Source organism: Neoarius graeffei, chromosome 4 (assembly GCF_027579695.1).
Source record: "Neoarius graeffei isolate fNeoGra1 chromosome 4, fNeoGra1.pri, whole genome shotgun sequence".
In the NCBI taxonomy this organism is placed as follows: Eukaryota; Metazoa; Chordata; class Actinopteri; order Siluriformes; family Ariidae; genus Neoarius; species Neoarius graeffei.
The window spans coordinates 109,019,852-109,046,581 of record NC_083572.1 but is presented as its reverse complement, the minus strand read 5'-3'; the positions used below and the strand labels follow the sequence as shown (position 1 = coordinate 109,046,581).

Genomic DNA, 26,730 nt, shown 5'->3' with positions numbered 1-26,730 from the left:
GCCCTCAGCCACCGCCGGCAGGCGTCCCGGAGTTGCTAGCCAAACGCAAATGGCTGGCCGGCCGACCTCCTCCAGGCGCAGAGCACGGAAGCGCTGCCGTTGTTGCTCAGGGGTACGCCCCACACGCTGGAGGACGGCCTGGCGGAGGTCGGCGTAGACCAGCCGGCTGTCGGCGAGGAGCTGTAGCGTGGCCAGCTGCGCCTTGCCCATTAGCAGGGAAAAGAGGACTAGTGTCCGGAAGCGTTTTTTAATTTTACCAATGAGCTCACTGTATAGTCCTCTATACAGTAATTCCCTATACAGGGAGTAGTGAACGAGTGAGTGATTTCAGACACAGGGAACGTTAGCAGATGTTGGTCACTTTGATTTCCGCTGTACGTTTCACTTCCGTCCTACGATGTCTCGCACAGGTCTCAACGTACCTCGTTTACGGCCATCGCTTTGACATATGGACTGATGTATTACAGAGCATATTTCAAACACTCATAACTTGCTATAGCAGTGACAAAATAGCGATCAAAAATGTGTTCCGATATTTAATAAAATGAGATCAATAGAATTTTGATGATAAAAAATTTGCCTTCAGTTCTCCTTTAGATTTTTGCTTATTTATGGATTTAATCGATAGTCAGTACAGGTGTATTTCATTTAACACGTAAACAAACGTCAATTACTACACATGTTTAATTATTTACTATTCGATGGGATGGGCTTTCTGTTTACGTAATGTTTCCTGAGGTACCGTTCGATTCGACTTGATTCGATTCGATTCAGGCGGGATTGATGATGTCTGTATAGATCACAGATGTGGGCGTGTCTTCACTATGTACCGCACACACCAATTCATTCGATTTGCTCATTATAGGGGGCGTGGTCTTGCAAATTGTGCTTGCTGCTCAGTAGGTCGCATGGCCACAGCATGACCCTGTATCAGGAACTCAGAAACTCGACCCTGAAACCCGTGCAGAGTTGCATCTCTGAGAGCATTTTAAACACCAGCTATATTTCATTGTTTTATCGTTTGGTTGGTTTTGGTTTCAGAAAAGACCAAGCACTTCCTGGAGTGTGATTTATACTTCATAGTGTCAATAAAATCTCTTTTCGCACAGGATATAAGAGAACCTTTGCCAACAATTCTGTCATTTTAGACAGGATATAGTGTATACTACAGTACCTGGAGTTAGTTCTACTGCTCAGATTATAGAAGGTAAAATCCGGTGTAGTTGCCCCGCCTCCACGTGTAAAACCACTACAGAATGAATCAGGCTTTACTCTGTGCCCTTGTTTATATTTCTGCCGATGGTTAGGGATTATTAATGTCAACTAATGTAATCAATAGTGTTCGTCAACTCAGAATAATTAACAGTTATTCCACGAAATCGAGTTGTACATGAGCTGATTTCACTGGATTTTGAGAAACGGAGTATTTTTATTTTTTGCAAATTCGATAAATAAAAACTTTATACAAAACAATAATAATAATTCTTGAAAAATAAAAAAAGATATGTTCTTACCATCAAATACTTTTATTCCATATTTTGTTGCTTTTATTTTTTGTATTTTTGGGGTTTTGTTTTCGAGTAAAGTTTTTATATCGTCCTCAGTTGCTTCAGCAACACACTCCGCCATTTTGTTTTCCTCTGCTCATGGTATATGAGCTGATATCCTAGTAGTAGAGTAGCCAATCAGAGCGTGCGATTGCTCATATCCAGTGAATGTGGATAGAAGAATAACAATTATTCGCTGCAGGTGAAGTGAATATTAATCGAGACGAAGTCGAAATCGAGACAAAATATTCTTCACCGATCTTCACTGAGCCTGAGGCTGGCAATTGTTTTAGTATAAGTACACAGGCGAGTATTTTTTAAAAAATGTAAAAAAAAAAAAAAAAAATTTATTTCAGTCTTCAAAAGCAGCGTGTAAATGTAATAACTTTGCCGTGCAGACTTTTGTCACTTATCAACGCCGAGTCACATAAAATCCTTTGTTTTGAAATCAATAAAATAAATCACAATTCCACCTGACCTTTGAATAGTTTTAGACCAAACTTTTGAGCATTTTTATTGCTTTTAGGAACAGCATTTTCTTTCATAACTTGTAATTCTTCCTTACTCAGGAAGAATGACGAAGCGATCGGCCGCCATTTTGCCGAGTCGCTCGAGGTGATTATCGAGAAATAATCCGAATTTCTTAACCAATCAGCGCACACGATTTTCTATAATCAACTGCGTATTTGTAATCTTATTATGGCGGTAAATATCTTGTACGTTTTACTTTTAAGTAACGGATACAAGTTTCTACAGGAAATAAATTTTTCTCAACTGTGTCAATGTTTAAAATAGAAAAATATGGTTGGTTTAAATGCATGTTGTATATCATCATCATCAGGACTTTCTCACAAATACTGTATCGGCCAATGTTGCATTTCTTTCTATATCGCTCTTTAACAAACATCCTTCATCCTGCCAGCTCAGAGTTCAGTTTTTACAAAAATCCAAAATGCTTGTAGCTGTCAAAGATGATTTTTACATATATATATATATATATATATATATATATATATATATATATATATATATACACTACCGTTCAAAAGTTTGGGGTCACCCAGACAATTTTGTGTTTTCCATGAAAAGTCACACTTTTATTTACCACCATAAGTTGTAAAATGAATAGAAAATATAGTCAAGACATTTTTCTGGCCATTTTGAACATTTAATCGACCCCACAAATGTGATGCTCCAGAAACTCGGGCCCTGTCCACACGGCAACGGATTCAGGTGAATCTGATAAAATTGTTTATCGTTTCGGCCTGGCGTCCACACGGCACCGGCGTTTTGGGTGCCCCAAAATGAAATCTTTTGAGAACGGGTTCCAGAGTGGAAAGATCTGGCAACGGCGCCGTTGCGAAGTCGTCTGGATGAGTAGAACAGATTTGTTTACGATGACGTCACAACCACATGTGCTTCACGCCGGGTAGAAATGTAACGAACTCGATGCGAGTTGTCAACAAATCCTAGAACTTGGTTCATGAAACGCGCTTACAAAATATTTTCACTGTGAATATTTATTGTGTAATGGTGCAAAGTGAGAGAGAGAGTCAATCCCGCCAGCAAAAATAGGGAAAAAAAGGAGCGATCTCACCTCTTCAGATGTTGGTTTAAGTCCTACAATACATTCCTCAAAAAGGGCGTAGGGGGGCGTCGTGGCTCAGGTGGTTAAGGCGCCATACCATGAATGCGGGCGACCCGGGTTCGATTCCGGCCCGAGGTCATTTCCCGATCCCTTCCCATCTCTCTCTCTCTCTCCCGCTCGTTTCCTGTCTCTACACTGTCCTATCCAATAAAGGTGCAAAAAAATATCTTTAAAAAAAAAAAAAAAAAAAGGGCGTAGAAGAGCAAATTAATCCATCAATGTGTAGCATTCAATTTATTCCGGACCATTAAAGACGCCGCCTTCCGCGTAGAATCATACGTCATCCTCGCCGCCATATTGGATGGGGCAAAGCGGAGAATAAAGATGCCTCATTCATGTGCTGCGTTTAACTGCACCAACAGGTTTGCCGTCCAAACGAGATCACATGGGATTACCTTTCACAGGTGAGACTGGAAAAATACTTTTCATTGTATTTGGTCATTATAACGTAATTTTACGAACAGATTTTTCTGACTTTGTGGCTAATATGAAGTCTCGCGCATAATAGTTTATGCGCATGCGTCCTTACTTCTTCTATTGTTGTGGTGTCTCCGATGGGACCGTCTTACAGCGCACCTAGAGGTGTGGCATGTGTATTGCGTCGTTTTCAGCAAGCGTTGTGTTGCCATATGTACCTGATATTTTACTGATCCGTTGCCCATGTGGACGCGATATATATTTTTTTAAATCTCGTTGCCATTGTCGTGTGGATGTAGCCTCAATCTGCTCAAAGGAAGGTCAGTTTTATAGCTTCTCTAAAGAGCTCAACTGTTTTCAGCTGTGCTAACATGATTGTACAAGGGTTTTCTAATCATCCATTAGCCTTCTGAGGCAATGAGCAAACACATTGTACCATTAGAACACTGGAGTGAGAGTTGCTGGAAATGGGCCTCTATACACCTATGGAGATATTGCACCAAAAACCAGACATTTGCAGCTAGAATAGTCATTTACCACATTAGCAATGTATAGAGTGGATTTCTGATTAGTTTAAAGTGATCTTCATTGAAAAGAACAGTGCTTTTCTTTCAAAAATAAGGACATTTCAAAGTGACCCCAAACTTTTGAACGGTAGTGTGTGTGTGTATATATATATATATATATATATATATATATATATATATATATATATATACACACACACACAGGTCCTTCTCAAAAAATTAGCATATTGTGATAAAGTTCATTATTTTCTGTAATGTACTCATAAACATTAGACTATAATATATTTTAGATTCATTACACACAACTGAAGTAGTTCAAGCCTTTTATTGTTTTAATATTGATGATTTTGGCAAAAAAGTAAAGGAAAACCAAAAATCCCTATCTCAAAAAATTAGCATATTTCATCTGACCAATAAAAAAAAGTGTTTTTAATACAAAAAAAGTCAACCTTCAAATAATTATGTTCAGTTATGCACTCAATACTTGGTCGGGAATCCTTTGGCAGAAATGACTGCTTCAATGCGACGTGGCATGGAGGCGATCAGCCTGTGGCACTGCTGAGGTGTTATGGAGGCCCAGGATGCTTCGATAGCGGCCTTAAGCTCATCCACAGTGTTGGGTCTGGTGTCTCTCAACTTCCTCTTCACAATACCCCACAGATTCTCTATGGGGTTGAGGTCAGGAGAGTTGGCAGGCCAATTGAGCACAGTAATACCATGGTCAGTAAACCATTTACCAGTGGTTTTGGCACTGTGAGCAGGTGCCAGGTCGTGCTGAAAAATGAAATCTTTATCTCCATAAAGCTTTTCAGCAGATGGAAGCATGAAGTGCTCAAAAATCTCCTGATAGCTAGCTGCATTGACCCTGCCTTTGATAAAACACAGTGGACCAACACCAGCAGCTGACATGGCACCCCAGACCATCACTGACTGTGGGTACTTGACATTGGACTTCAGGCATTTTGGCATTTCCTTCTCCCCAGTCTTCCTCCAGACTCTGGCACCTTGATTTCCGAATGACATGCAAAATTTGCTTTCATCCGAAAAAAGTACTTTGGACCACTGAGCAACAGTCCAGTGCTGCTTCTCTGTAGCCCATTTCCTGCACACGCCTGTGCACGGTGGCTCTGGATGTTTCTACTCCAGACTCATTCCACTGCTTCCACAGGTCCCCCAAGGTCTGGAATCGGCCATTCTCCACAATCTTCCTCAGGGTCCGGTCACCTCTTCTGGTTGTGCAGCGTTTTCTACCACACTTTTTCCTTCCCACAGACGTCCCACTGAGGTGCCTTGATACAGCACTCTGGGAACAGCCTATTCGCTCAGAGATTTCTTTCTGTGTCTTACCCTCTTGCTTGAGGGTGTCAGTGATGACCTTCTGGACAGCAGTCAGGTCGGCAGTCTTACCCATGATTGCGGTTTTGAGTAATGAACCAGACTGGGAGTTTTTAAAAGCCTCAGGAATCTTTTGCAGGTGTTTAGAGTTAAGTCGTTGATTCAGATGATTAGGTTAATAGCTCGTTTAGAGTACCTTTTCATGATATGCTAATTTTTTGAGATAGGAATTTTGGGTTTTCATGAGTTGTATGCCAAAATAATCAGTATTAAAACAATAAAAGACCTGAAATATTTCAGTTGGTGTGCAATGAATCTAAAATATATGAAAGTTTAATTTTTATCATTACATTATGGAAAATAATGAACTTTATCACAATATGCTAATTTTTTGAGAAGGACCTGTGTGTGTGTGTGTGTGTGTATATATATATATATATATATATATATATATATATACACGCGCGCACGAAAACATCATTTAAAAATAGCTTTCTAAGAAGGATTCACACAATTTGTGAAGAAATCTATTTCCAAAGTAATGCCTGAAACATCATACCAATATGGCTGTGTGTCTGAAAACGTGCAAAGCATCCTGACAGAGATGGACCTGTGTCTAACAGACTGTCGAACTGAAGTCTCACTCTGAAATCTCCCGTCAGTTGGCTTGGTGCTAGAAGTCAACGGTGTAAATGTGAGTGAAAGAATGGAGTCATGTTTACAGAGTTGGGGTAAATACACTGTTGTCTCTTGACGGTGTTATCTCTGTAGGAACCGTTCCAAGCTGTCAGATACTTACACTAACATTATGAATCCATCAGTGGAGAAAGTAAGTGTTTTAAGTCAATAAAAACGTATCTTCCACATAAATTTATGAAGTTTTATTCCGAGCTTTCGGACCTACGGCCCGTCATCAGGGACAGAATGGAAGGTGTATTTACAAACGTCAGCAAACTAGTTTAATTGAAAATAACAGCTAAACTGTCACGTGCGTTATGACGCGTCACACGCTTTTAAAACAAAACAATCGACAAGAAATATTGAATTGGGGTCAAGACATAAATAAATAATGCTATGAGATAAATAAAAAACCTTACATAACGTTCACATGCTATAAATTATATATTTTTAATTAACACTCAGAGGTCCAGGGCCGGCGGCACGGTTCGAGCCCCGTGGCCAGCGAGGGCCTTTCTGTGTGGAGTTTGCATGTTCTCCCCGTGTCCGCGTGGGTTTCCTCCGGGTGCTCCGGTTTCCCCCACAGTCCAAAGACATGCAGGTTAGGTTAACTGGTGACTCTAAATTGAGCGTAGGTGTGAATGTGAGTGTGAATGGTTGTCTGTGTCTATGTGTCGGCCCTGTGATGACCTGGCAACTTGTCCAGGGTGTACCCCGCCTTTCGCCCGTAGTCAGCTGGGATAGGCTCCAGCTTGCCCGCAACCCTGTAGAACAGGATAAAGCGGCTACAGATAATGAGATGAGATGAGATCTAACTAAAAACATCTATGCAAAAGTGGCACATATGGTGATATTCTAGAAAACCTCATCAATAATAATATGAGAGTAAAGTGAATGCAATGAAATTAGTTTTTATTAAAATTAAGTGTAAACACAACCAGACAAAAACCTATTTTCAAAGGTCTTCAAATCTTGTAAAAAAAGCACACTATAAATATATCTGGCCAAGACTTTTGAAGTTTGAACCTTGTAAATGTAAGTGTTGGCTACATAAAAGTAAGAAGATCATTCAGAAATGTTATGAAGGTTCAATACAAATTGTAAAAAAGTCAGACTAAGGTGGGGTTTACATTAGACCGTATCAGCGGATCATCAGATTAACGTTTTTAAAACGATTAGCGTGCACACAGTAACGCTAATACACGATTCGCGTGCACACAGCAACGCCAATACACGGATACGCTCGGCTCCGCAGGCATCCTGCGCTCCAAATCACTCCGCCCTGAACAGCGAGTGCCCTCTGGAGGGTGCGCACTCCGGCCCTGCGCAGCTCACAGAGCGCGCGAGTGGAGTGCACAAGCAGTGATTTGGAACTGAGCCGCTGTGTGTGTGATCCCAGTGCATGTCGGGCATGCGCGTCACTTACCACTCGCAAGTGGAAGGATGGCAAGCCTAAAGACAATCATAACTACACAATGGGCAGTATTTGCATCAGTATTTGCAGTATTTTCATACTTTTATACTCTTTAATGAAAGGTGATACAAGGCGGAAGTCCGCGCCGTTTTTAAGCAGTCGCGTCACATGACCAACGCCAGCGAATCAGGAAGGTGGATGTCACAGTGACGTTGTCCAATGACGACGCCAGCTAGAGCTCAGCACAGCGTATCCGCGTATTCTCAATGTTTACACAGCACCGGAGCTGACACGATCTGGATTGAATACGTGGACCCTGGCGGATTCCCGTTTCCAGGCGTTTTAATGTAAACGGACAGTGCATCCGCGAAGAAAACGAGACAGATACGGTCTAATGTAAACTTGGCCTAACTGAAGCCAGTGGCTCTTTTAAATGAATACTGATTAGATGGGTGTTTCACACCTGTAACTGCCCCCGTCCCCCTGTCGCTGTCCATTTGTCAATGGCTGTCATTGTCCTGTCAATTGCTCTGCCAGGGCATTGTAGTTCCCTTCCCCCAAAGCTTTCTACTGAAATTAGCAGTTCTCATCTCGATGCCAAGCAACAAAACAGTTTCTGTCTTGCTGAAGGCAAAGGTAGACGATACATGTATCGCACTTCCACAGAGTTCTCCACTGTGAAATTGAATAGAAAATCTCATCTCATTATCTCTAGCCGCTTTATCCTGTTCTAGACACATAGACACAGACAACCATTCACACTCACATTCACACCTACGGTCAATTTAGAGTCACCAGTTAACCTAACCTGCATGTCTTTGGACTGTGGGGGAAACCGGAGCACCTGGAGGAAACCCATGCGGACACGGGGAGAACATGCAAACTCCACACAGAAAGGCCCTCGCCGGCCACAGGGCTCGAACCCGGACCTTCTTGCTGTGAGGCGACAGTGCTAACCACTACACCACTTGTCACATGAAACTTGTCACATGAAACGCTACTCTTCGTAAACTGCTGGGACGTTTTCACTGAAACTCACCCAGAAGACTCTAAAGACATACAGTATTCCAACAAGAATTGTTCACCAGGTGGCGCCACCTGCTATAGATGCGGCTACACAGGGGTCGTGTACAATTTCACAAAAATCGCTACTCCTCCTACAGGATTGATCAGATTTCAAACTCGCACACAATAGTAGTGGCCTGTATGAGCTCCAGCCTCATTGAGGATATTCTTTTCTCTTTAACCAATGGTCTTCAGAAATGAGTGCAAACAAACTTTGGATAAGTGGTTTAGTTTGACGTAGATGACTGCCCCATAGGATTACACTGTACAGCCATTTTGCGGTTTCCGGTTATAGAGTTCTAACTCAATACTGGACTGATTTCAATCGTTTTTGTCTCTAGTAAAAATTAGGACCCATACAGAGAGAAAAATACGGTCCAGGGTTAAAAAAAATCATACAATTTTCCTTTAAGGCTTTTGGTTACTGATCAGGAGGTCGGGGGTTCAAGTTCCAGCACCCCCAAGCTGCAACTGTTGGGCCCTTGAGCAAGGCCCTTAACCCTTCTCTGCTCCAGGGGCACTGTATCATAGCTAACCCTGTGATCTAACCCCAACAAGCTGGGATATGCGAAGACTGTGTATGTCTGAGCTCAGCCTTTTACGGCCATGCCAGGATTCGAACTGACGTTGCAAAACCTGTTCCTTTCCTGGACAGTGCTCTAGACCGCTCAGCCATGGAGGATTACATCATGAACTGAACTTATGTAATGTAGCACTTACGTAATCAGTGATGCCACACCGCGACTGTGGACTCGCTACCTGAGGCTGGCGTGCCAGTTACCTTCTTAAACACACTTGAACTCGTTAAACATACACATACAGACAGAAGGCTGAGCCAAAAAGAGTTTCATTGTGCTGTAATGTGTATGCCGTGCGTGGCCTAATGGTTAGAGAAGCAGCTTTGGCGTCAAAAGGTTGCTGGTTCAATTCCCTGGACCAGCAGGAATGGTTGAAGTGCTGCTGAGCAAGGCACCTAACCCCCAACATGCTCTCGGTGTCTGCTAAATGCCATTAATTTAATTTAATTTAATGTAGTGTGAATCAGGGCCTTGGATGTGGGAGAACAGTGTTAACAGGGTTAAATGTCTAACCAAATACACCAATCCAAACAGAACGAGACTGTCAATGAGGGCGTAGCTCACTCCGGCCCTGTCTAGTCCAGAAGGAACGATCTAATGCTGTGTTCACACTTATACCGGTACGATAGTGGTATAACTGTATCGATACAAAGGCCCAATCCCAATTCTAATTTCTACCCCTACCCCTCCCCCTTCCCCTTGGCCCTTCCCCTTGAAACTGAGCTACAAGGGATAGGGCTTGAAATTCAACCCCTACGTATTGGGATAGCCCTTCAACGATCGCATACGTCATCGCGTACCTCCGTCAGCGTTTACGTTAGCAAAACGCGACCAAATGCGTCATTGGCTGCGACCAGCCGCTACAGTCAGAGCCAGAACCAGAAATCTCTGCTGGCAGGGTGTGATTTGTTAACTAACACCACTGAATGGGATATCTTTGGCGCTTCGTGCACCACATCCGACAGAATGAGGTGTCAGAACACTCATGTAAACAATAAAAGCGAGAATAACAGAACAAAACGTACGCAGTCAAGCAACCGAAAACAATACTCACTCCCAAAGCTTTTTAGCAGCAGCTTGGATTTCAGAAATCGCTGCTCATTCTCAGCTCGAAAGCGAATCAAGCGGCGTGTTTCCTCTGGATAACAACTTAAAACACGTAAATAATGGAGAAAATACATTTATGACAATCTTTCGCCGCGGGAACCGCCATCTTTCTGAAATCCGCATGAAATCTCGCTGAAATCCGCATGGCATTGTGGGAAATCACTCAAACCCCTTCGTTCGGAGTCAGCTCCAGGAAAATCTCCGTTTGGAGGGGTACAGAAGCCCTACCCCTTCCCCTACCCCTCTGCGTTAACTGGGATTGGGATACCCCTACCCCTTCACGTGAACGCGCAAAATGGAGGGGAAGGGCCAAGGGGTTGGTCCAAGGGGTGAAATGGGATTCGGCCAAAGTATACCGGTACAGTTTAGTGCATCTGTCCACACTAGCGAGAAATGTTTGCGGTTTTCTTTCATGGAAGTTGAAATGCGCGTGCGCGAAATGTTTCCGTGGTTACCGAGTAACTTCCTTCCGAGAATATGGCAGATGGAACAACGTGTGTGTGCTTTTTGTTGTCAATGTACAGTCTGTATTTCTGGTGGTCATTTATTCAGTCGAATTGTATAAAACGCGCGAGGCAGTTGAGAAAGAAACAAAGAAAACGAATCTCCCTTTTCCCCCCTCACTTTCTCCCTCTTCCCTTCTCTTCCCCTCCCTTTCTCTCCCTTTTCCCCTCTTCCTCCTTTCTTCCTCCCTCTTTCCCCCTCCCTCCCTCCCTCCCTCCTCCCCCTCTCCCTTTCTCCCCCCTTTCTTTGCTCCATGTAGCTCCACGGTCGTTTCGTTTTCGCATGCGCATTATATTTGTATCGATACAGAACCGCTTCATCTGTCCACACTACAGCGAAGCGCTACTGTACCGATACGAAACCCATACATTTGTGGGTTTCGTACCGATACAGTTATACCGCTACAGTACCGGTATAGTTGCTAGTGTGGACAGGTGTTGCGGTACGAAAGTAGTATCGTATCGGTACAAAATCCCTAGTGTGGACAGGGCATTAAGTGGGCCACCTTGCACAATAAATGTTGCAAGATACATAGAAGTGATATCCACCCTAGGAATACCTATTTGCCAGAAAAAAAAAACAAAATTGGAATTTTGGATTTGACCGAGAAGAAGCGATTTTTGTTGAACTGCTCATTAAGGCTCAATTCGTCCATAACGTCATTAATGAAGCAAATCTGGGTAGACGTGCTATGCACCCTAGGTACCCCAACCTTCATGCCAGAAAGAATCAAAATCAGTGAAGAATTGAGAGAGAAGACACGATTTGTGTGGAAACTGCTCCTTAGGGATTGATTAATTACTCCATATCTTCATTATTAATTGCAATTATGCAGATTTGGGTAGAAGCTATATGCACTCCAGGCAGACCTACCTTCCTGCCAAAAAGGATAAAAATCGGTGAAGAATTGAGAGAGAAGAAGCGATTTTCATGAAGTGTGTACGCCAGACGGCTGGACGAAGGGGTGTCAATAATTATGATGTATGGGGTTTTTTTTAATAATATATACTTTTTTTTTTAGATCTTATAAGGGTTTTCTATAAATGTAAAGAAATTCGCTTCAATGAAATGAAATCGGAATATGAAGTCAAATATGACGTTCTCCCCAAAACCACCATTTTATACTGTTTACCAAGGGTGGCAATATTTATGGGTTTGACAGTCCAGGACACTGACGAATGTTATTTGTGTTTACTCTCTCCGTAGGAGTTACAGGATATGTGTCAGCAGTATCCTCAGGCCATCCTTGTGAAGGTGAAATGGCTCGAGTCTTGCTTCGCCAACCAGAGGAAAACCAGCACCTCCAAGTTCATCCATCAGCTCAAATAAACGCATTGGGTTTTTTTTTTTTTTTCAAAATATTTACCTCAGCGATGGTGCATCCTGGGCTTTGAAAAGAAAAGAAAATCAAATATTTATTTGTGTTCTCTTTTTATTGTTTGGCCTTTTTTTTTTTTCTTATCAGCACGTTGCGTTTCAGTCAGTGCATAATTCTTGGCGGGGGCAGGGGGTGGGGTTACACCTGGAGCAAAAATATTTCTATAAAATAAAAAGAAAATTACAACTATACAATGATTTACTCAGAAACCCCAGGGGTGGGAAAGATGTAATTTTTAAACATACAGTCCCCTCCATAATTATTGACACCCCTTGTAAAAAGGGTTAGGAAAAAAATCCGCCTTTTGGTGAAGTCGCTTCATCTTGCACTGAAAAAATGAGAAAAATCCAACATTTAATTGAAAATTTATTCAGAGGAAAAACAAATCTCTCATCAAGAAATATCTCATCTCATTATCTCTAGCCGCTTTATCCTGTTCTACAGGGTCGCAGGCAAGCTGGAGCCTATCCCAGCTGACTACGGGCAAAAGGCGGGGTACACCCTGGACAAGTCGCCAGGTCATCACAGGGCTGACACATAGACACAGACAACCATTCACACTCACATTCATACCTACGGTCAATTTAGAGTCACCAGTTAACCTAACCTGCATGTCTTTGGACTGTGGGGGAAACCGGAGCACCCGGAGGAAACCCACGCGGACACGGGGAGAACATGCGAACTCCGCACAGAAAGGCCCTCGCCGGCCATGGGGCTCGAACCCGGATCTTCTTGCTGTGAGGCGACAGCACTAACCACTACACCACTGTGCCGCCCCATCAAGAAATATATTTTCAACAAAAACCCATGTACCACTATTATTGGCACCCCTGGAAATGACCGTGAACACGATGCAACTGAAGAATGTTTCTCATTTCACAGTGTTTTTGAGTTGATTGGAGTGTCTAAGAACTTTCAAGCTGTCATCCATGACTTCCCAATTAACTGGGGTACAAAACACAGAGGTGAAGCTACTTCACCAAACGGTGGATTTTTTTCTAACCCTTTTTACAAATCTTTACAAGGGGTGCCAGCTCCATTCCTGTTCATCATCATCCTAGACCTTGCACTGAGGAAAGCTGTTGCAGGAAGAGAATCCGAGCTTGGCTTCATGATTACCCCAAGGCGTTTACGGAGGCAACCTGAAATGTGTCTTACAGACTTAGACTTTGCAGATGACATTGCACTGCTTTCGAATGATATTTCCCAAGCACAAAGTCTTCTGGAACGTGTAGAAGAGGAACACAGCTGCATTGGTCTTGAGCTTAATGCTGTGAAGACGAAAGTTTTAGTCTATAACGCTCCAAGCAACATGCCACTTCGCTTCCACCACGGTTGATGTCTTGATGTTTCTGATTTCAAGTACCTTGGCTCGTGGGTGAACTCATCTGGGACGAGTCAGGAAAGGCCTAGCTTGGAAAGCTCTCAACATGACGGATGTTTGGCGATCAAATCTATCTAGACAGCTAATGCTTCGTTTCTTCTCAGCTACTGTTGAATCTGTTTTGCTTTATTGTTGTGAGGGCTGGACCCTCACAACTGCATTGGAGAAAACTGCAACTAAACGTTTCCCAGTTACCGGAAACGTTTAGTTGCAGTTATTGCTGCACAAGGGGGTCACAGCAGATACTGAAAGCAAAGGTTCACATACTTTTGCCACTCACAGATATGTAATATTGGATCATATTCCTCAATAAATAAATGACCAAGTATAATATTTTTGTCTCGTTTGTTTAACTAGGTTCTCTTTATCTACTTTTAGGACTTGTGTGAAAATCTGATGGTGTTTTAGGTCATATTTATACAGAAATATAGAATATTCTAAAGGGTTCACAAACTTTCAAGCACCACTGTACGTGTACGCGCGCGCACACACTCGTGTGCTGGTCCCAGCGCCCCTTCTCTGCTCTCCTACACCTCTTATGCTCCACCATCACTGCAAGAAACACACACATTAATGGACAACAGGTGTAACGACTTGGCCACTCACCTTCCCTGACCCCGCCCTCCATTCACAAACTGACGCTCGGCCATGCCCCCACTGCCACAACAAGTTTTAATTTTCTTTGGGTTTTCTGAAATCAACACAGGGTCAAAAGTATACATGCAGAACACCTAACATTTGGGTAAAATGTCTCTGCGCAAGATTCACCTTGACCAACATTTTTGTTTATCATGAACAAGCTTCTGGCAGAATTCTGGTTGGATAATTCACGACTCTTCATGGTAGAATTGGTAGAGTTCAATTAAATTTTTTTTTTCTTGGCATGGACTCGACTTATAAGCACGGTCCATATATTTTCAACAGGGTTGAAGTCAGGACTTGTTTGAAGCGTAATGTTAGCCTGCTTTATCCTCCACAACCAGCTCTGATGCGTGTTTGGGTTCATTGTCCTGTTGTAACTCCCAAGTCGTGTTCAAGTTTCTGATGGTTTATACTGAAGAATTCTGAGGTAGTCCTCCTTCATTATTCCATCCACTTTGTGCAATGAACCAGTTCCACTGGCAGCAAAACAGCCCCAGAGCATGATGACCCTACCACCATCACCACCAGCTGGTACAGTGTTCCTCTGTACATGGTGGTCATTGTGGCCAAACAACTCAATCTTTGTCTCATCTGACCACACAGCTTTCCTCCAGAAGGCTTTTTCTTTGTCCATGTGGTCAGCTTCAAACTTTAGTTAAACTTGAAAGTGTCAATTTTGGAGCAGGGGGTTATTTCTTGGATAGCAGCCTCTTAGTCCATGGTGATTTGAACTGTAGACAGTGATCCATCACCTTCCAGTTCATGGCGGGACTGTGCCATGGTGGTTCCCAGGTTGTTCCTGACCATCCAAACCAATTTCCTTTCAGCTGAGGGTGACAGTTTGGGTTTTCTTGAAGCAAAGTGGCTCGGCAAAGTGACTACACCTCACAATAACTTGGATACAATTGTTTGAACTGATCTTGGAATTTGCAGTTGTTTAGAAATGGCTCCAAGAGACATTCCGGAGTTGTGCATATCTGCGATCCTCTTTCTCAGATCTGCACTGAGCGCCTTGGACTTTCCCATTTTACTGTGTGTTGGTCAATCCAATGAGTGCTGTAAACAAACCCTTTTTATGAAGGCACAGAGAAGCTACCAGCTGTAGTCAATCATGATCACTAACAGGAAGTTAAGAGACCTCAGCCTTGGCAAGATAAGAGACATTTTGGAAGTTTCAGCACCTCTGAATTAATAATCTAAGTGAGTGTATGTAAATTTTGACCCTGTATGTATAATTTTTACCCTGTGTTTTCAGAAAACCCAAAGAAAATTAAAACTTGTGCACCAAATTCTAGTGTTTTTTTTTTTTATTAAAGCTGTACAATCATTCTGCCACAGGAAAAGAACAGTTCAAAGAAATTACTGAAAGCCCAAATATTGCCATGATATTCATGTCACTGTATGTAAACTTCTGACCACAACTGTAAATGACTTCCACCCCTCCCCCCACATTATTGTCCGTCTTCAACTCCTGATTCATCCATTCAACTCAAATAAACAGGAACTGATTCAGTCTAACAATTTGTTTTTTGGGAGCTTATTCTATTAACTGTTATAAAATCAATTGCATAGAAAGTCTATTTTCTGTATTATGTTAAATTTCAATAATAATAATACAACCCTGATTCCAAAAAAGTTGGGACAAAGTACAAATTGTAAATAAAAACGGAATGCAATGATGTGGAAGTTTCAAAATTCCATATTTTATTCAGAATAGAACATAGATGACATATCAAATGTTTAAAGTGAGAAAATGTATCATTTAAAGAGAAAATTAGGTGATTTTAAATTTCATGACAACACCACATCTCAAAAAAGTTGGGACAAGGCCATGTTTACCACTGTGAGACATCCCCTTTTCTCTTTACAACAGTCTGTAAACGTCTGGGGACTGAGGAGACAAGTTGCTCAAGTTTAGGGATAGGAATGTTAACCCATTCTTGTCTAATGTAGGATTCTAGTTGCTCAACTGTCTTAGGGCTTTTTTGTCGTATCTTCCGTTTTATGATGCGCCAAATGTTTTTTATGGGTGAAAGATCTGGACTGCAGGCTGGCCAGTTCAGTACCCGGACCCTTCTTCTACGCAGCCATGATGCTGTAATTGATGCAGTATGTGGTTTGTCATTGTCTCATCTCATCTCATCTCATCTCATTATCTCTAGCCGCTTTATCCTGTTCTACAGGGTCGCAGGCAAGCTGGAGCCTATCCCAGCTGACTACGGGCGAAAGGCGGGGTACACCCTGGACAAGTCGCCAGGTCATCACAGGGCTGACACATAGACACAGACAGCCATTCACACTCACATTCACACCTACGCTCAATTTAGAGTCACCAGTTAACCTAACCTGCATGTCTTTGGACTGTGGGGGAAACCGGAGCACCCGGAGGAAACCCACGCGGACACGGGGAGAACATGCAAACTCCGCACAGAAAGGCCCTTGCTGGCCACGGGGCTCGAACCCGGACCTTCTTGCTGTGAGGCGACAGCGCTAACCACTACACCACCATGCCGCCCGGTTTGGCATTGTCATGTTGGAAAATGCAAGGTCTTCCCTGAAAGAGGTGTCGTCTGGATGGGAGCATATGTTGCTCTAGAACCTGGATATACCTTTCAGCATTGATGGTGTCTTTCCAGATGTGTAAGCTGCCCATGCCACACGCACTAATGCAACCCCATACCATCAGAGATGCAGGCTTCTGAACTGAGCGCTGATAACAACTTGGGTCGTCCTTCTCCTCTTTAGTCCGAATGACACAGCGTCCCTGATTTCCATAAAGAACTTCAAATTTTGATTTGTCTGACCACAGAACAGTTTTCCACTTTGCCACAGTCCATTTTAAATGAGCCTTGGCCCAGAGAAGACGTCTGCGCTTCTGGATCATGTTTAGATACGGCTTCTTCTTTGAACTATAGAGTTTTAGCTGGCAACGGCGGATGGCACGGTGAATTGTGTAAAAAAAGTTATTAACATTGAAGGAAAGAGTAGAAATCATGCTTCTCATTGGTTCCTGCATTTTCAGGCTCCCTGTATAAATTGGAGTGAAGGTGCCAATAGTTTTGATTCAGGAAAAAAAAGTATTGAGCTGCAAGAAATAAAGTAATACTGTTAATAAAAAGCTATAATACAGTCCCAAACAGTATGTTTCAATCTATAATTTATGATGTAATTCATTTCAATGAAGGGTGCCAATAGTTTTGGAAATGACTATGTAATGTTATGGTGTAATTATGCTGTAAATTGTGCTATGTTTTTGCTTTTACAAAATAAATGACCTTTTTCCGTCCAAAGAAACACTTTCGCTCGCTCGCTCTCTCAGCCGTCATACAAACCCCATTTCCAGAAAAGGTGGGATATTTTCCAAAATGCAATAAAATCAAAATTCTGTGATTTGTTAATTCTTGGGAACCTTTATTTAACTGACCAAAGTACAAAGAAAAGATTTTCAATAGTTTTACTCATCTCATCTCATTATCTCTAGCCGCTTTATCCTTCTACAGGGTCGCAGGCAAGCTGGAGCCTATCCCAGCTGACTACGGGCGAAAGGCGGGGTACACCCTGGACAAGTGGCCAACTTGGTTGTGTTTTGTAAATATAAACAAAGTTAGAATTTAGGACAGAGGCATTATTACCATTGTATTACATCACCTTTCCTTTAATAACACGATGTAATCGTATGGGATCTGAGGATACAAATTTTTGCAGTTGGAATTTTTGTCCATTCTTGCTTGATACAAGACTTCAGCTGCTCAACAGTCCATGGTCTCCGTTGTCTGATTCTCCTCTTCACAATGCACCAGACATTCTCAATAGGAGACAGATCTGGACTGGCAGCAGGCCAGTCAAGCGCATGCACTCTGTCTACAAAGCTTTGCTGTTGTAGCACATGCAGAATGTGGTCTAGCATTGTCCTGCTCAAATAAGTATGGACTTTCTGGGAAGAGACGTTGCCTTGATGGCAACATATGTTTCTCTAAAATCCCAATATACGCCTCAGCGTCAATGGTACCTTCACACCCATGCCGTGGGCTCTGATGCCCCCCATACCATCACAGATGCTGGCTTTTACACATTAGGACCTTGCAACACAGGGCTCAGAACATTCCTACAACGGTAGAGGGAAAAGAGAAGGAGCAGAATCACATCAAGAAAGCACTTCAGAACTGCGGGTATCCCAACTGGGCTTTCTTCAGAAGCAGAAAAAGGAACATAACGGACAAGGAGGATAACAGGAACAAATGCAAGAACATTGTCATTCCCTACATTTCCAGTCTATCTGAGAAACTCAGGAGGATCTTCTGTAAACACAACATTCCGGTACATTTCAGACCCAGTAACACCCTGAAGCAGAAACTGGTCCACCCTGAGGACAGAATAGCCAGACACAAACAGGACAACGTAGTGTATGCAATTCAGTGCAGTGAGGAATGTTCGGACTCGTATATTAGGGAAACAAAACAACCACTTCACAGGCACATGGCTCAACACGTGGATTAACAACTCGAATATTTTTGTTTGTATTGCATTTTGGAAAATATCCCAACTTTTCAGGAAACGAGATTAATACTTTTAACAGTTGTCCTAGTTTCATCATTTGCCATGAGTCATAGTTTCACTGTCTGAGGTGCCAGAGGTGCGCGCACACAAACAAAAAGAAAAAGTCAAATCAAAATCAAGTTTATTTGTACAGCGCTTTTAACAATAAACATTGTCGCAAAGCAGCTTTACAGAATTTGAACAACTTAAAACATGAGCTAATTTTATCCCTAATCTATCCCCAATGAGCAAGCCTGTGGCGACGGTGGCAAGGAAAAACTCCCTCAGACGACATGAGTAAGAAACCTCGAGAGGAACCAGACTCAAAAGGGAACCCATCCTCATTTGGGCAACAACAGACAGCCTGACTATAATATTAACAGTTTTAACAGGTATAACCCTCAACTGTCCTCATGAGGCCGTCCTTCACAGGAGCGGGGCGATAAAACTCCGACCAGACACAGGGCACCAGGATGGATCAAGCAGGTCCGAGGGGCAGAAGAGGCCAGCATCTCAATCCCAGGATCAACATGTAACTCAGAGGGACAGATGGGGGGGGGGGTAAGAGAGAGAGAAAGAAAATACAGGTTGTTAGGTATGCCCTAAAAATGACAAGTATTAAGTCTGTGTGGTAGGCTCGCAGAGACGAGAGTCTTTACATCAGGCATAACACACAATGGCATGTTAATATGGTAAAAAATATATCATGACCTGCTCTGGCTGGATGCTTGATTGGGTGATGGGAGCACACTCCTCAGCAATGATGAGATGCAGATGGGACCCTTAGGGCTGGCCAAGACAATTCAGTTACATTTCACCGGGTCTGGGACATGCGACAGAAAGTCTGACGGCCGATTCCCTGCAGGCTACGATAGCCAGTCGAGGTCTCCACCCTCTCCACCAAAAGATTTCCTGTTGACTCCATGTAACTCAGAGGGACAGATTTGGGGTGGGGGGAGGGAAAGAAAACACAGGTGGTTAGGTATGCCCAATGTCACCTGAATAAGTAGGAACAGTATACATATTGCACCGAGTACAAGCAGGGACTCCGGCAACTAACTATGACAGCATAACTAAAAGGAGAGAGCCAGAAGGTAACACAGGCATGAGGGAGCCCCGGGACATAAAGCAGCCAGCCACTACACCGTCAACAAACTCGAGTGAGCAAGCGAGTGGGGACTGACAGCATCCATACATCCCACTTTACCAAAACACTCTATGTCTGAGGACCCTCCAGATCTACTCCTTTACCTCATAAACACCATTAACAAAAGGCTTGACTAAACAGATATGTTTTCAGCCTAGACTTAAATGCTGAGACTGTGTCTGATTCCTGAACATTACTTGGAAGGCTGTTCCATAACAGTGGAACAGCCAATGTTCCACTGTTATGTTAGTAAATTTTTTTCTTGGAATGTGACTCTTTTCCCTCTGGCATGATAACACTGATGGTGTAAAAACATGTCCAAACTTGACCACACCTGAGAAAAATGTCTGTTTCACTAATTCTGCAAAGGGTATGCAAACTTATGAGCAGAGGTGCACGTTTAATGTTATGAAATGACCACAAAACAAGTTAATTCCTGTTCTTGCTCACACTGCAGCACCTATAAACTGTTCTTCCCTCACCATCCTCTCTGATTTCTTTCTCTTCAAGTTAATGAGAGAAAAACGTCATACTTGCCATGTTACTGAGAAACTGCACAGCGTAAACTTACCTCTGACTGTTACAAAACACTGATACTGGAGACTCCTTCCATAGATGATAAGTAAATATGTCCTCAACATAGCCATGATTTACACAAACAATGATTTGTAAATAATCTTTGACCTGTATTGCACTCAAAATGATACAACAGCACATTATTTGATATTTGACCTCATATATTTCAAAATATGAGGTCAAATATCAAATAATTTTTATTTCATCTCATCTCATTATCTGTAGCCGCTTTATCCTGTTCTACAGGGTCGCAGGCGAGCTGGAGCCTATCCCAGCTGACTACGGGCGAAAGGCGGGGTACACCCTGGACAAGTCGCCAGGTCATCACAGGGCTGACACATAATTTTTATTTTATATATTTTATTATTTTATGAATTTTCTAATTTTATTATATAATTCAAATAATGTTCAAGTTGTTCCATGGTTTGGAACAACTTGAATAAGACATTAAAGTTGTGTCCCTCTTTTGCTATATTTAAGAGTCATACTAAAGCTGATTTTATAAATAACCCTACATTTTCCTAATTTGGTTTGTGTTTCCTTGTTTACTACTGGAAACTCCACATTTAATTTCTATCCATGCATGATTACCTAAGTTACGGCAAATGTTTTATTGTACTATGTTCTCACTATATTGTTTTATTTATTTATTATCTATATTTACAACCCCGATTCCAAAAAAGTTGGGACAAAGTACAAATTGTAAATAAAAACGGAATGCAATGATGTGGAAGTTTCAACATTCCATATTTTATTCAGAATAGAACATAGATGACATATCAAATGTTTAAACTGAGAAAATGTATCATTTAAAGAGAAAAATTAGGTGATTTAAAATTTCATGACAACAACACATCTCAAAAAAGTTGGGACAAGGCCATGTTTACCACTGTGAGACATCCCCTTTTCTCTTTACAACAGTCTGTAAACGTCTGGGGACTGAGGAGACAAGTTGCTCAAGTTTAGGGATAGGAATGTTAACCCATTCTTGTCTAATGTAGGATTCTAGTTGCTCAAGTGTCTTAGGTCTTTTTTGTCGTATCTTCCGCTTTATGATGCGCCAAATGTTTTCTATGGGTGAAAGATCTGGACTGCAGGCTGGCCAGTTCAGTACCCGGACCCTTCTTCTACGCAGCCATGATGCTGTAATTGATGCAGTATGTGGTTTGGCATTGTCATGTTGGAAAATGCAAGGTCTTCCCTGAAAGAGACGTCGTCTGGATGGGAGCATATGTTGCTCTAGAACCTGGATATACCTTTCAGCATTGATGGTGTCTTTCCAGATGTGTAAGCTGCCCATGCCACACACACTAATGCAACCCCATACCATCAGAGATGCAGGCTTCTGAACTGAGCGCTGATAACAACTCGGGTCGTCCTTCTCCTCTTTAGTCCGAATGACACGGCGTCCCTGATTTCCATAAAGAACTTCAAATTTTGATTCGTCTGACCACAGAACAGTTTTCCACTTTGCCACAGTCCATTTTAAATGAGCCTTGGCCCAGAGAAGACGTCTGCGCTTCTGGATCATGTTTAGATACAGCTTCTTCTTTGAACTATAGAGTTTTAGCTGGCAACGGCAGATGGCACGGTGAATTGTGTTCACAGATAATGTTCTCTGGAAATATTCCTGAGCCCATTTTGTGATTTCCAATACAGAAGCATGCCTGTATGTGATGCAGTGCCGTCTAAGGGCCCGAAGATCACGGGCACCCAGTATGGTTTTCCTGCCTTGACCCTTACGCACAGAGATTCTTCCAGATTCTCTGAATCTTTTGATGATATTATGCACTGTAGATGATGATATGTTCAAACTCTTTGCAATTTTACACTGTCGAACTCGTTTCTGATATTGCTCCACTATTTGTTGGCGCAGAATTATGGGGATTGGTGATCCTCTTCCCATCTTTACTTCTGAGAGCCGCTGCCACTCCAAGATGCTCTTTTTATACCCAGTCATGTTAATGACCTATTGCCAGTTGACCTAATGAGTTGCAATTTGGTCCTCCAGCTGTTCCTTTTTTGTACCTTTAACTTTTCCAGCCTCTTATTGCCCCTGTCCCAACTTTTTTGAGTTGTGTTGCTCTCATAAAATTTCAAATGAGCCAATATTTGGCATGAAATTTCAAAATGTCTCACTTTCGATATTTGATATGTTGTCTATGTTCTATTGTGAATACAATATCAGTTTTTGAGATTTGTAAATTATTGCATTCCATTTTTATTTACAATTTGTACTTTGTCCCAACTTTTTTGGAATCGGGGTTGTACATTATGTAACTATATATAACTTGAACCTTAACTTTTCCACAACCTTGAACTGAAATGAACCCAGCTGTGATTATATGCCATGAATATACACAAAAAGTTCTGTATTATTATACATACAGGACACTTTTTCAATGGAATTTCAAAGAACGTGTTCTGTTCCCTTCTAGCATGATAGCATGCAATATTGTTAGCATATCACTTATCCTACGTGTATTATGTCACTCTACCCAATAAAGTATGAGCATTGAATATGGTTTATGATATTGCATGGTTGTCAAGACAACATGACGTCACACATCGGAGACATAAAGTTTCTGCGCTAACGAGCGACTGTGACAATTTGTAAACAATCATCATTTGTTGCCAGGTTTGCGTCATTAAATATGGAAGATTTTGAGAGAACTTTGGCTGCCAGGTCGCTCCGTTGTGTGTAGCTGTTGATGTTGATTTTAAAAGTAACTCAATAAATTACACAGGGCAATGAATACTTAAGTCTGAGTGAAAAATACTGTGGTGAGAGTGCAGCGTGGAAGAAGAGTCTGGAGACAGAAACCTTAGTTTCTCGGTCGTTAGCCTGTGCTACTTGCTCTCAATAGCACTGGCTTGACTGTGCTAGCGTTGGCCTTTGCTAACACTACTGATGAACGCTACACTGGCTGGAAGGTGACTGGACTGCCACGCTAATGGCACTGAGTCACGGATAAGCTCACATTGGCCTTCGCTAACACTACTAATGAATGCTACACCAGCTGGAAGGTAATTATACTGCCACGCTAACAGCACCGAGTTGCGGGTAAGCTAGCATTGGCCTTCGCTAATACCACTGATGAATGTTACACTCGTCTTTGACTCATTGAGCATCATGCTAGCTGAATGGAATATGTCCAATATACTACTCAAAGCAGGGCGGCACGGTGGTGTAGTGGTTAGCACTGTCGCCTCACAACAAGAAGGTCTGGGTTCAAGCCCCATGACCGGCAAGGGCCTTTCTGTGCGGAGTTTGCATGTTCTCCCCGTGTCCGCGTGGGTTTCCTCCGGGTGTTCCGGTTTCCCCCACAGTCCAAAGACATGCAGGTTAGGTTAACTGGTGACTCTAAATTGAGCGTAGGTGTGAATGTGAGTGTGAATGGTTGTCTGTGTCTATGTGTCAGCCCTGTGATGACCTGGCGACTTGTCCAGGGTGTACCCCGCCTTTCGCCCGTAGTCAGCTGGGATAGGCTCCAGCTTGCCTGCGACCCTGTAGAAGGATAAAGCGGCTACAGCTAACGAGACGAGATCCCACTCAAAGCCAGCCAATGTTATTTAAATAATAAAGTTTGGGAAAGATCAATACAGTTTGCCAAACAATTATATTGTTTTGAAAAATCATCAGTCCATATTTGGTTGTTAAAAAAATATTTATAAAAGAAATATAGCACAACCACCAAAATCAGTGATGAGGTAAAGATAGTCAGAGATGCAACCAAGAGACCAAGTGTAAGTCTGATGGGTGAAGCTGTCCACAAAGCAACCACAACCTGGACACTCCATGAAGCTGGGGTTTATGGAAACGTGGTCAAAATCACACAGAAAAGCATATAAGTTTACATGTTGGAGACTCAGAAACGTGTTTAAAAATAGTTCTCTGGTCTTATAAGACCTAAACTGAAAATTTTGACATGATCACTGCTCATCTTTTTGAGAACTATATGCTGGCATCCCCACTGTGAAGCATGGTGGTGGTAGGCTCATGTTGCAGAGGTGGGAAATTGGTCTGGATTGAAGGAGAGATGGTTGGAGAGGGTGATCTGAGCAGATAACTTGTCCCAGACACCTAATAACAGGACACCGACCATAATCTATGCTGGCATGGTTCAAAACCAGGAACCTGAATGTGTTCAGATGTCTCAGTCAAAGCTCAGATTTCAATCTGATTGAGAATTCAGTGGCAAGACTTGTTCACAGTGGGTAGGGGGTGAAAATTTATGCATTTATGACCATACACGCTAACAGCACCGAGTCACAGGTAAGCTCACATTGGCCTTCACTAACACTACTAATGAATGCTACACCGGCTGGAAGGTGACTGGATTGCCACGCTAACAGCACCGAGCTAACATTGGCCTTCGCTAACACCACTGATGAATGTTACACTCGTCTTTGACTCATTCAGTATCATGCTAGCTGAATGGAATATATCCGATATACAACTCAAAGCCAGCCAATGTTATTTAAATAAAGTTTGTGAAAGCTCAATTATATTGTTTTGAAAAATCATCTGTCAGTATTTGGTTGTTAAAAAAATATTTATAAAAGAAATATAGCACAACCACCAAAATCAGTGACGAGGTAAAGACAGTCATTTATGACCATACACTACAGATGCAGAAGACAGACATGATGAAGAGCGTGGCGTTAGGACTCAGAGAAACAAGCGAAATGAGTTTCATTTTGTGCAAAGGTAAATGTATACATTGCCAAAAGGGACATGATCTCAGACGGTGTTGTTCAGCAACACCTTTTTCTTTGTTGTCAGGAAGCTTTTCTTTGACCTTCTTTTTTTCTTTTCCTTCCTGACTCTAACTGCTCAGACTGTTCCGACCTCAGCATCCTCAAACCACCATCTCTTTATGATTAAAACATGCTGCTTCTGCATTTCTTTGTCCTACTTTTCTTTTTCTTCTTTCTTTTTTTTTGGTAGTAGTATTTTCCGATACCAGACATCTGAGGTCTGATTCAAGACTTCACACTCAGTGGACTTTAATCACTACTGTTCACAAAGCTGAAATGTAACAATTGAAAGATTTATGAACCTTTATTAAAACCCTTAAAAAACAAAGCCTATTTAAAAAGGTTTTATTTTGTTCTATTGAATTGAAAGTCTCAAAAAACCACCAATTTTGCCTTGAGAGCCACATGTGCCCTGTGAAATGGATCCATTTATTTATTTGTTTGCTTGAGTGATCGCTGCAATTATACCACAGTGCTGCTCAGTTCTCCAATCTGATCGATCAGAAGATGATTCATGTTCTATTGTTTCTGTTTTAACAACTTACACAAAGTTCTTGTATGGTAGACCATCACATTACTAAACAGGAGGCGTGGAATGATATATTGTACCGCGATACACATTTATGATTATTTGAATCAATGAAATAAAAAATGAATCGCGATTATTATCAGGGTGCGTAATGTCTTAGTTTTTACCTTACCCAGCCGTAGGCCAGGCCGGATGCGCTTATGCGATCACATGTCGTCCGTCCATAATTTACAAAAATCACTACTCCTCCTACAGGATTGATCGGATTTTGATCAAGCTCACATACAATGTTCCCCAGTTGGGTGTGCATAAAAATTGTCAAGATGGCGGTGCCACCTGTCATATTTATGATTTGATAGGCATCTGGAATCTTTGGGTGACTCGTCACATTAAACACTGCTCTTCATAAACTGCTGGGACGTTTTCACTGAAACTCACCCAGAAGACTCTAAAGACACATTCCAACAAGAATTGTTCACCAGGTGGCACCACCTGCCATGGATGAGGCTACACAGGGGTTATATTCAATTTCACAAAAATCACTACTCCTCCTACAGCAGTGTTTCTCAAACTTTTTTAGACCAAGGACCACTTTATCCATTATAAATAAATAATGTGCTGCCTAACCCCCTAAATATCCCAAACAAAAAACAATGAGTCTACTTCAACAGTATATTACAAATTACACACTAATGAAATGACAGTTTTACAAATAGTATCGCCAACTCACTCATTGTTGTCCTCTTAATGGGAAGAATGGTGCTGCTTATTCTGATACATCAGTGAAGCAGTGTCTGGCTCCAAACTGGACAGTTTTAATCTCATATCGGGGGCCGCGTTGATCTGTTTTCTCAAACAAAGAATCATCATGTCTTTGTACTTTGTTCTTGCTCATGTCAGATGTTTCTTGTGCTTTTCTTTTGACCGACCCGGTCTTCAGCCACCGGTCCGTTATCT

At 42.1% G+C, this 26,730-nt stretch overlaps 1 protein-coding gene across 3 annotated transcripts in view; it reads left to right on the top strand.

The window, feature by feature from the left end:
• Positions 1 to 15,745, top strand: part of chd1l (chromodomain helicase DNA binding protein 1-like) — a 190,846-nt gene extending 175,101 nt beyond the window's left edge. For all 3 annotated transcript variants that reach the window (XM_060920141.1, XM_060920140.1, XM_060920139.1), the window contains one exon: positions 12,027 to 15,745. In XM_060920141.1, the coding sequence (XP_060776124.1) occupies positions 12,027 to 12,214 (188 nt within the window). In that variant the 3' untranslated portion in view covers positions 12,215 to 15,745. The remainder of the gene's footprint in view (positions 1 to 12,026) is intronic.
• Positions 15,746 to 26,730: the final 10,985 nt, after the last annotated feature.